Source organism: Solea solea, chromosome 12 (assembly GCF_958295425.1).
Source record: "Solea solea chromosome 12, fSolSol10.1, whole genome shotgun sequence".
Taxonomy (NCBI): Eukaryota; Metazoa; Chordata; class Actinopteri; order Pleuronectiformes; family Soleidae; genus Solea; species Solea solea.
This window is the reverse complement of record NC_081145.1, coordinates 21,664,638-21,676,739: the sequence shown is the minus strand read 5'-3', so window position 1 is coordinate 21,676,739 and position 12,102 is coordinate 21,664,638. Positions and strand designations below refer to the sequence as shown.

Sequence of the window (12,102 nt, the reverse complement as noted above, 5' to 3'; positions counted from 1 at the left end):
TCATTTAAACACATTTAATATATTATTTTACAGCCCATGATAGCTGGCAGCTATACAACAACAATATACATGAGAAGGAATCTGTTGTGTGGGGCATTTCAGGTTACAGACTCTTTCTCTGCGTCATAATATGTCATTTCCGGTCCCAAATTAAAAACGTAGCCTATCTGTCAGCGGTTTCACATTTCACGTCTGAAAAATAAAACATCTGAGAGGCCTTATGGAACAAAAGCAACTAAAAATCTTTCATTTTATTTTTGTCTGTCTATCAAAAATACAGCTGACTCCGTCATCACCAACTGAGCAGCATCTCTTTGGCTCACACGCTTACACACGTTCACTTCTGTTGTTTTTCCCGTTTTCTACTCTTAAGTCATTCCTGTGGTGAAGTGAGTGGATTATTACCCTGAGTAACAGTAACTGGGGGGGAGGTGTGTGGATATATTAAATGGACAGCATCTTTGGAAGGATCTTAATCAGCAATAAAACACCGGGGATTTGCAGTAGATAGAATTGCACACAGAAAGCCAAGCTGTACTCCATTATTATGGGTTTTGTTTTTTTTACCGTCTACACTTCACCGCCTAAAAGTAAAGAAAGGGCAAAAGGTCGGACTGCAAATGTTACAAACGATGAGACAGTTCTGCTGGGATTGTCACGAGGGTCACAAGAGTTTCTGCCTCGACGCCTCAGTCCTCCGTAACTAAGCCTCCTCATCACTGCTTGGCTCCTCTGGTGGGAACGTGGGGTTGTGGTTGAGTTTTTGCATATCCTCTGCAGTCAGCTCTCTCATCCTGCCGTCCATACTGAGCTGCATGGGCTTAATCACATTGATCCTGTCGAGAGAGATCATTTAATACAGCACACCGTCAGCACATCCTCACGAGTGTCGATACAGGGAACCGGAGTTGGGATTTCTAGTTGCCTGAGGATTTAAATGTGAAAATACAGTCTGCAGTACCTGAGACCTGGTGGTGGGGGGGGGGAACAAAATGCACTTATAATGCATATTAAAATACAGGCTCAATCTCCCTCCTTTTATAATTTATTTTTAATGTCACACAGTCCAAGAAAAACACATTAATTAGATGTACACACACACACATCAGGGGATTACAGGGGGGACAAAAAGAAAAAATCACATCTGGTTTGCAAAAGCCTTGAGGGTTGGGGAGATGGTTATGGTGCTGGGATTCCTAAAATGTGGGCTGTGGCCCACTGGTGGACCTTGAAAGTATTGCAGATGGGCCTCAGTGTGGGAAAAACGCTGTGCCAGGGGATACATCAAAAATTAAATATCCAGTTTTAATTTTGTTATTCACATTTAATGGCATACTAATGTTGTGTTTATTTGTAAGCAAAACATAAGACAATGTACTGTCATTTCAGTGTTATCTGTTGACTTTAATGTGTTGTGTGCTTGCTCATGTGCAAATCAACGTGGACGTGGATTTTAATGAGCCTCTGACTTAATCAGCAGTTAATCTGTTAATACTTTAGGTTTAGGTTTGGGTTTAAGACCGACTCTGTAGCGTGTGTTCTTTCACTGACCTTGACAGTTTGTCAAACATGTTGAGCAGCTTCATAGCTTCATACTCTTTCTGCTCCTCTGTCATTCCCTCCATGGGATTGGGCTGCTCTTCTTCTACTACTCCTGTTATCGGGTTTATCCTGACGAGACATTGTCATAGTTAATTCTCCAACGTGATCAAAACAGTCTCATCTCAATATCCAGTCTGTTTAGCTTTGAAAGACTTTTTTTTTTTGTTCCTGGAGAAGATCATGTGGTAGGCAGCTACTGACTGACTGGATGCTGAAGTGTTATGTGTTTGGGTCTTTCTGCATGGAGTTTCCTCCCACAGTCCAAAAACCTGTCCTGGTTGTGACCCCACCTTCCGCCCTATGTCAGCTGGGATCAGCTCCAGTGACCCTCATGTGGAGGATATAGTGGTAGACAATAGTAATGCCTCTCTGGCGCCTCTCGGTGGTGGTATTTCAAGCATATTTAACTAGGAAGAAGACATAATGGTGGCTGTGCTGTAAAGTCTATGTGGTCTAGAGTATGCTGACACAGAAAACTGGAATTAAAAAAAAAGAAAGAGCAGACCTTTTAATTAACTCCACCACTACATTTGAATAATTAGTGGTTAAACATAAAGGGCTTTAGTTCTACGATGTGACGAAGCTCATGTGAAGATCATATAGCAAGTGCGATTGTTGCTCCAGGCTCGTGGTTCAAAGGGTTTGTAGTGTACCCCATAATTATGAGTGCGTTTGGAACAGGTGTCACTGTTCTACATCAGGTGCCAGTGTGGTGGACTGAGGTGTTACTGACTGAGCCTTGGCCTCTTTGTACTCCTCCGTCTCCGAGTCTTCGTCTCCTGAGTAGATCCCAGCGTCTCTGCCGCCACTCAGCAGCCCTCTGGCAACCAGCAGACCGGCGGCATTACCATACCCGGTGTACTTAATGAACCTTGAGACTGAAGGGAAAAACACGGAACTGTAAGTAAGTATTTGTCTGTTCAAACCAGTTTTTGTTTTTTTACTTCCAAACCCTAGTGTAATTCAGTTCCTGTAAGCTGTGCTGAGTATGTTTTAATCTGTCCATCACCATGTCCATAAAAGGGAAATAAATTATATAAAGAAAATTGGGGATATCTACCCTTAGATATTTTTAAAAGAAGACTTAAAAGCTTTCCCTTAAAATCTTTTTACTCTAGCCTTCAACTAGCTCCTTTCTATTCCACCCTGTGTTGTGTTTTATTATTGTATTTGCATCTCTTTTCTTTTTTAAATTTTCTTTTCCTTTTATTGTGAAGCACTTTGAGCTGCAGTCCTTGTATGCAAGGTGCCGTACAAATAAAGTCTATTATTATTATTGTTGTTCTGTATGTCTCTGCCAAGACTGGACCAATTACAAATATAAAATCAGAGCCAAAACCACATCCACTTCAGATATGTACATCACACCCATGGCTGATTTACAGATCCCATTTACAAGCCAATAGCTGATTAACAGTCAGGAGTATATGTAGTATATATGCCAGGCCTGTATGTGGCGCTATAACACTGCCACAAACATACAACATAAATAGAGAAGAAGACGGGCAGCATGCTCTTAAAGCTTACATTCTGTGTAGGAAGTCCAAATACATGAAGAACAAGATGGTGGCAGCAAATACAAGCGTGAGAGGTAGGTCTATAATTAGTTTTCACTATAATTTCATACATGAAATGCAAAGGTGCAATTTTGAGGTTTTTGACTGTGGGTTCCCAAACGTTTGTCCCTGTGTGGATAAAAAGCTGATAAGATTCAAAACCTTTGTGAGTTCTAAACTCATTCTTGTGAGTATGGGCCCTCACAGTGTGTCACATAAAATCATGTGAAAAGCAACTTCACTTATCAAAATAAAGCAAGTGTGGCTCACCGCTTTCTTTGCAGAGGACAAAGAGGAATTCAGCAGCGCAGTTCTTCACGTCGGTGTCAATATGTGTCATGAGACGCACTAGTTTGTTCCTCATAGCACTGCCCACCTCAGGTCTGTTCTTCACGTCACGCAGCGGGGGCAGCACCTGCACACACATTACAGGGGCCATCAAATCACCAACTGTCCTCATTCGTCTCGTCTTCATGATAGGCTTTCCTCTGACCTTTGACCTCAGGAACTTCCGGGTCTCTCTGTGGATGCGGCTGCTCTCCGTCAGCAGGTTCAGTGACGGAAGAAGGGTCTCCTTCAGTTTATGGCCCTAGTCAAAAATGACAAAGACACAACCAATCAGTTGGATGATTGACTATTTACACCATTTACTGTATCTTTTAAAGGTCCAGTGTGTAAGAATTTGTGATATTTAATGATAAAATTGCAGATTGTAACAAATAAAAGGTATTTAAAAGCCGTTTAGGAAACTAAAACGGCCTTTAAATACCAGAAAGAAACACAGCTGCACAAGATGCACAAAACCTCCTTAATATCATGTCATACCATATCATATCTATAATGTTACTGCTTATATAAATAGTTTTTTTTATTACTCATATTACAATCCAGTTTGCATGTTCTCCCCGTGTGTGCGTGGGTTTTCTTCGGTTTCCTCCCACAGTCCGAAAACACTCTAAATTGACCATAGGTGTGAGTGTGAGAGTGGATGGTTGTTTGTCTCTGTGTTCCTGTGATAGACTGGCGATGGTGTACTCCACCTTTCGCCCTATGTCAGCTGGCATTGGTACCAACAACCCTCATGTGGAGGATAAAGCGGTAGAAAACAGATGGATGGATGGACAAAGAATCTAGTCTTACCCGGTCGAGTTTTTTCTCCATGAACCCCAGCAGCGTGTTGACGGCGTCCATGTTGACCCCCATGTACTCGATGGAGCCTTGTTGCACTTTGGGCAGCAACAGCACATCCAGACAGGGCAGGGGCAGGTTACCAAGCAAGTTAACAGTATGGCTGCGGGGGAAATAAAGAGGGGCGAGGTGTCAGGAGAAGAGTGATGACCGCATGATGCTGCTGATGAATGTGTGCTGTCCTAACCCGTGGAACTCCTCCGTCCGCTCCTCTCCATCTGCTCGGCTCATTAAACAGTGTCTCAGTATGGCTCCCAAATGGCGGCACTCTGCTGCCTCCTCCTAAACACACACACACACATATCAACCTGTTAGTTAACACTAACCTTAACCAAACAACAGTTCAAATCTTAGCACTCAACTTAACAAGTAATGAGGTTCTGGCTGATTAGGACCAGGTTTTGGTCTCCATGAGGACTACTGGTGCTATTAGCGTATATGTGTATTTCTAGTTTTTTTGTTTTACTTGATTTCCTCACTATGATTGACTTGCGACATATTAATTATCACAGAATTGTTGTATCGCGATATTATTGGTATCGTGGAGCACGTATCGCGCATCATATCATGATTCCCACCCATGCTAAATGAATACATTATCATTATTATTAACTCCTGGTTAAAGACAAGACAATGACGTTCTCTGATTAGTTGAAGATGTTCTAAAAATGATAATTCTGTTTTAAGTTACATTAAATCACCTATTACACTTGACTGTATAATTTATAAATATTACTATGGAGAAGTGACAAAAAACATTTTCATTTTCCTCTGTACCTCATCGACCTTACGCCTAGTTGTGTCAAAGGTGATATTGAACAGTATTTTCAGTATTTCCATGGCCAGTTCTGTCTGGTCCCGGCTGAATGGGGGAAGCTCCTCAGGCGGGACACCCTCGAATCCTGGCCTGGCCGTCTCCAATGTGTTTGGCCAACACAGACCCAGTGTGGCGTCCATCTGGTTGCCTGGATTAGAACACACAGGACAGGAGGTTGGTATTGGTGTATCGTCTACGCTCAGATTAGCAATTAAGTATATGCAGGGTTTTTTAACATGAATAAAGCAGAAATGTTATGGTTCAGTATATCGCGATGAGTAAAGTCAGCTACAGACTTTTCACAGGAGGCAGATTTATTTATTCCCAATCAATCATTTGCTCTCTCATCATCCTCCTCTTCCCACACTGGTATAGTGAAAGTAGATTAAGATGGAGCGAGAGATGAGGTGACTCTAATTATTATTATTTCATTCATTCATTCATTTGTTGACATTTGATTTTTAATTTTCTCATAATTCCTCAGCTCTACTCCGATTACATACCCTGGTATATACAGAAGAACAGTATTTCTGATTTTGCTCCACCAGAGGAAGCTTGCGTACCACTGATGGTACACGTACCACCCTTTGAGAACCCTACATGTATACCAGCCTAATTCAAACTACAAGCCCAATAATCCATTTGCCGATGAGTTAACCTCCCATGTCTGGGACAGTATGCTCGGACCTAACGGTGGGACAAGAGAGTGGATGTGGGATCGTGTAGACATGAGTCACATGAAGCCAAACCATTGCCGATCCTCATTTTGATATAAATGTGTGGCTGGAACATGGACGCAACTATCTGCAGCCGTGAAACGTGAAAAATATAGAGAGGACTTAACCTAGATGTGATAATGTAAGTGAGCAAGTGTAGTTACAGATAGAAAAGGGGTCATTGTTACAGTAATTTACCGAGCAGACTGATGCCGTGAAGTTCCTGAGCGAGCTGAGCCCTGACGTCCACTCTGAGGGCAGTCAGCAGGAAGGTGAGGCGTAAGTCAAAGAAACGCACCTGGACAGAGGAAGCAGACATAAGGACACTTGTTCTCAGTTGGTCAGAGTCTGAAAATGCATTCAGGATCCTGTAATACATGTAGCTGACATCCATACCTCCTGGTTCCAGGGGGAATCATGACACTGCTTCAGCCTTTCGGAAACACCCTTTATCAGCTGCAGATCTGCTGCGACCACCTGCCAATCGCACACCCCACCCGTTCATGATAAATCATGTTGATCAGCACCGACGCACTCAAGAGGATTCGTGGGAATGTCAATCAACAACTGCAACAACTGACCTGTGCAGTCTCGTTGTGGAGCAGGATGTTACATAAGGACTTGAGAGCCTCGACAATCGCCTCCTGGTCGGAGTTTTCTGACGGACGCGAGGCTTCCTTCGCCGACTCACCGGATTCTCCTTCTGTCGCTCCCCCCTCACCCTCCGCTGCGGAGAAACAAAGTCAGACATTCCCCTGTATTTAGACTGCTTTTAGGTTTAAAGGGATAATTTGGGTTGTGTTGAGACGTGGTGATGTGATGTGATGTGAGGCACATGGAGACTTGCTCTCACGAAAAGCAGAATTGATCTTTTTAACAATTTAAAATGTAGTCACAGAGTTAAATCTATGCGTCTACATTATTATGAGAACATGATATGTTGTCATTCATGAGTAGATAGTTGGTTCTCCTCTTGCAGCAGTTATTTCTGCCACTGCACATAAATTGGTTTCAATGTTGGCGTTAGTTCACGTTTCATCTCCAAGGTTTTCCTCGTGTATCTTAAGTTCCTGTTTTATTTTGCAGCTTCTTACATCATCTTTTTATTCCCCGCATCTGACCTTTTTCCTTCCCGTGTAATTAACTGTCTGCCCAGATGTGATTCACCTGTTTTTTTTACTGTCACCTGTGTCTTGTTAGATTCCTCCCCTGTGTGCTCCCCCAGTGTCGGTTGGACTGTCTTGCGCTCTTACTTTGTGTTTTGTTTCTACCTAAGGTTTCAGTTCCCTGTAGTAATCCGAGTGGCTCCTGTTTTGTTTTTCATCTTTGGATGACCTTGTTTCAACTTCCTGCCACGATGCTCTAAGTTTGGACCTGATTACACTATAATTTACTGCATTTGCAAAGCTCGTCTGATAAATCTTAAGGCTAAGGATGATGTTTTATCTCGCCGTGACACATCCTTTTCTGACTGGAGAGTGAAGTTTGTAATCTGCCCATGTTACTGCACTGAAATCCACAGAGAATAGAAGCTTTTTTAGTGGATGGGGACACGGGAGCAGCTGGTGTTGCCATGTTTGGTAAGTTTTTGTTTCTTAAGTCAATCTGAATGAATGAACTTCACTTTCCAGTTAGAACAGGCCGTCTAAGGGTGACATAGAGTGGCAAACATACTCTCAATGTATCATATACTTAAACGGGCATAGATTTTTATCAGGTGAGCCTTTTCTGAATTGGATAAAATCCTTTTTATCCCATTTTTTTAATCCAAGTTTTTCCTTGTATCCCACCTAGAAGCAGCAATGTCTAATCCACACTTTGAAAACCCTGATGAGAAATAATGATTTAAAATTTTGTCCAGTTTCGGGAAATAATTGCGATGGTTGACAGGGATTATTACCTTCACCTTGCATGGGTTTGCTGTGGTCCGGAGCAGCAGCAGCGCTGGCCACGGAGATGCCAGCGTAGCGGGCAAGAGTGGACATGGCTGAGCGGCTGATGAACGGTTTCAGGCAGAGTTTGTCTCTCGTCAGCGTGCGAACTGTTTCTAGACATGCCAGCTGACATGAGGGCTGCAACTCCCCGTTGAGGAAACCGAGCACCAACTCCCCGAGATGCTGTGTCACAGAACAAATCGAAATATCAAGTCAGATTTATGGAAGCAAACTGATGAGGGGACCAGATACAGGCAGCTAAAAGTGGCTCCATTGGTAGTCTATCCAGCTATCGATTGATCTATTTCTTCTTTTAATCCCATTCTCAATTCTGCTTTTTCATATTCTAATAGTATTTTTTAAGTCCTGCCCCCTGGTGTGATGTGCACCTTCCTCAGCCAATGGGATTCTAGCATCCAAAACGCAAGTAGATGTGTGTGTTTACCTCTCTGTCCTGCTTTTCTTCACTGCTGAATGTGAAGCACTGGTTCATCTGAAGAACAGAGAAGCAGAAGAGACACAAAGGAAAGTTTCAAACCTGTTTAAATGTATATTATTTGCAGATGATATCACTTCAGGGACAAATCCAAGCCAAGTATTAGTTGTTAAGTATTAATTCAAGGCTGAAAAGGAACTGAAAAAACGGGTTTGATATTTAAACAAATTCATGATATTTAGTTACCAAAAGAAAAGCGTAGATATAGAAAAAACCAGATCCAGATATTAAAAGAGTATAGTAGATCCAAGTTCTCAGGTGTCATAATAGACGAAACCTTGAAGTGGAAATCACACAAAAACAGCACAAAAATGAAAATATCCACATAAAGTAAAACATTTATTAAACGACAAAGCATTATATATGTTATACAATACAGTGATCCGCCCATATATGGAATACTGTATTGAAATCGGGGGAAATACTTGTAAAACATTCACAAATTCAGTCTTCATTTTTCAAAAAAACAGAGCAATAACAATCATGAGAAGACGCAGATGCATCAAGGCCAGTTAGAAAATAGTATTTGTGTTTTATAGTGTTTATGCTCAATGATTTTATTTTTCTATGAATAAAATAAACAAAAAAAAACTAAAGGTGTCAGGTAAAGAGGATAATCTAAAGAAGAGGTGGTTAAACAGAAGAGGAAGAGAGGAAAAAGAAAAGCTAAACCTTCCTAAACCTAGGAAAAACATGTCTTTAACTAAAAAAATAAACATAGCAAATCAATCAGTTGTTTCTGACAATCTGAGCCGAGCAGTAAAGAGTGAAATAATTTCATTACAGAAGTTCAACAAACACAAGAATTATTGCAAGTATATCTATGACTACTACAGGTGAACTGTAATCAATACATATTATATAAAAAGTAAACTAGTTCTACATTCTAGAAAGGTTTCCAAAAACAGTTAATTGACGAAATATTCAGGTTATTATTATTACGCAAACCAGTGGTGACTAACGGAAGAAAACAACAGAGCAAAGTGAGCAAAAGTATAACAGATCGTGCATCTCTCTGGCAACACTAAGCTCCTCATCTCTGAGAGTGCTTTACAAGAGCGGGATTTGACTGGGCTGGAGAGGTCTCTATTTGTGCATCACAGAAGCTAATCCTATTGCCTTTAAGATAAACTCCCACGCAGCTAAAAGCACCGTGCCTCACAGGACTGTGCAGCACTCGTAACCTGAGGTTAACCAACAGCATGTCCTGCTGCTCAAGTGTGTTGAACTCCTGAGATGAAGCTGCTTATATATTGAGAGAGAGAGAGAGAGAGAGACATATTTGTCCCTTTGTCAGCAACTATATTCTTTAAATATGGTAGATTTGTTTTAGGTGAGAGAATAAACCTGAGAATAAGCCTTTCAAATGCACTTGGGAAAGTGGGGGACAATAGTGAAAGAGTGTTTTAACATCCTTTCACCATTAGATGTCTCTAATTCTTAGACACGGGACATTTAAGTGGCTAAGATGTGTTTTTCCTAGTGTAGCTGACTATGCTTGTCCTGTTTACACCACTGTATTTTCACTATAGTACTAACTATAGCCCCGGGGGGAAAAAACGTTCCCTCAACCGCAAACTTTGACTGAAAGAAGTACCTATACTCTAGAGGGGCGGGGCTGTGTGCTGAACAATGCTGATTGGTGGAACACATTTTGCAGCTGTTTTAGCCAGAGCGGCTGCAACCTAATGTTAAGAGAAGACGAAGAAAGAATTAGAATTTATTCATTTCGCTGTCGGTCATGTCAAAGAATATGGAGCAAACAAAAAGTGGATGGATGACGAAGTCCCGGCTCCTTTGAGCATATTATACAATCGTTGTTTTCCGGAATTTTGACAAAAGTTTCTGGTACCTCATACAACCCTTTAAAAAGACCGGAACTATTCCTTTAGAGCCAAAAACGTTGTCTATGTCGGCTTTAATATGTAATATATTGATATTAAGAATGTAACTGTATCCTGGTGTTTCTTGGGTTTAATTACCAGGGCCATTAGTTAAATATACATTAGAAGAGTTTAAAAAAGAAAGTAAAAAAGATGCTTAATTTACTATGTACAGTATATATATATGTCTATATATATATATGTAAACGTTGATTAAATATGACTCAATTAAGTCCTTCAGCTTTGCAACAATGGCAATAAAACGATTATCGTCATCATCATCATCTACATCTCTGTTATTGTAAAATGAAGCTTGGACTGAAGCTGTTCGTCCGGAAACAATGATGTAGCAGCCCCACTTGCATACAACAGAGCATAAATAAATGAACATGATGAAGGTTATTTTGTCTCTCAGGCTGCAGAGATGTCGCTCACTTCGCTTTTTTTTATTATTACCTCCTTGTTGTAGCTCTGTAGAGCCGCCAAAGCTGCGTCCTGCTCTCCAGTCTCCATTTGCTCTATGATGGCATGTAAATCCATTTTCATCGCCATAGACCTCGAGCTGCGCTTCCTCCTGAATTCACCTCCTGAATGTGTGTATATGTGTGTGTGCGTGTGTGTTATTTGTCGCTCAATGTGTGTGTGTGTGTGTGTGTGTGTGTGTGTGTGTTTGACACCACCCACAGATGACTGCATGATGTCTGGATCCCTACCAGCCGGCCATGGGCGATTAACGCACGGGATTTATTTGTGCAAGCCAAATGCTGCGTTTAGGTGTCCCTGGGAGATACGGACGAAACAACATTCCCTATTAAATGAGGGTTATCGCTATATAAATGCACACAAACTGCAGTTAAATGCATATCAAACACGAGGTACAGTATGTTATAGAGCAGTGGTTCTCAAAACTGAGCTCTTGTCGTAACACCATTATCACCAACGTTAAAATACAGTGGTGTACTTTTCACAGGAGGCAGATTTATTCCCAATAAGATAATTTGTTCTCTTATCGTCCTCCTCTTCCTCGCATAAAATATATAAAGATATAATAAAGACATAAAGATACACAGTTTTTTTTAGGTATGAAACCAAAACAACGTTCAAAAATAACTCAAAACTACAAAAAACAACAACAATATAAAAACATTATTTTCACAGGTTTAGTGGATTCAGCGGGTTGTATAACTTGGTGTAAAAAAAATTGTCCGTTTGTTTAATTTCAGACTTATATATTTATACATTTATATAATTTAGCATCATATAGAGGAACATGGAATTGAATTAGGGGGGGGGGTAAGAGTTTAAAATAAGTGTTGACTTCACAGTAGAACAGTATTTCTGATTTTACTCCAAGTACCACCAGAGGAAGCTTGCGTACCACTGGTGGTTCATGTACCACAGTTTGAGAACCATAATAAAAGGGACTAAAAAGTTTTTTTTTTTTTTTTTTAAAAAACCTTCTGAGGCAAGCAAATTGAATTGTGTTCAAAAAGGAATATAATATACTGGATATTGTCTCAACTACAGTGAACCCTGATTAGTAAAAAAAAAATCGATTAGAAGAATCAAATAGCATATAATATTATCCCAGAGGACCAATTTGTTGTGCAGCCAGACTCTCACATCCTATAGACAGACAACACATAATGCATAAAATGAAAGCACACTACCGTACTTTGGATTGATGTATTTTTATTGATCCTAGAGTTACAGCAACACCGTATCAGGCATACACAAATCCAAAACTAAATATAATATATATAATAAATAAATATAGAATGAAATACATGTGGACGACAGAAAGAAATAGGAAAATACTTCACAAATATACACAAAATAAAGGATAAAATATAAGGACATACTCCACAGAAATACTCAAATCAGCAACAATGAAGAAGAGTATTCCCTCT

The 12,102-nt window shown here is 40.6% G+C and overlaps 1 protein-coding gene across 3 annotated transcripts; it reads right to left on the bottom strand.

Moving 5' to 3' along the window:
- Positions 1–10,845, bottom strand: ric8a (RIC8 guanine nucleotide exchange factor A). Of its 3 annotated transcripts, XM_058646616.1 has the most exons (14): positions 10,649–10,845; positions 8,259–8,306; positions 7,780–7,996; positions 6,461–6,606; positions 6,276–6,356; positions 6,078–6,177; positions 5,124–5,311; positions 4,534–4,628; positions 4,299–4,449; positions 3,652–3,747; positions 3,429–3,573; positions 2,336–2,480; positions 1,552–1,671; positions 1–836 (listed from the first exon to the last, which is right to left on the bottom strand). In XM_058646616.1, exons 1-14 carry the CDS (start codon positions 10,742–10,744, stop codon positions 704–706), a joined length of 1,761 nt encoding a protein of 586 aa, XP_058502599.1. In that variant the 5' UTR covers positions 10,745–10,845; the 3' UTR covers positions 1–703. The 3 variants fall into 3 exon arrangements, with proteins under 3 accessions (XP_058502599.1, XP_058502597.1, XP_058502598.1); XM_058646614.1 differs by having other exon boundaries at positions 3,429–3,747; XM_058646615.1 differs by having other exon boundaries at positions 3,429–3,747; positions 7,786–7,996.
- Between the last annotated feature and the right edge of the window lie 1,257 nt (positions 10,846–12,102).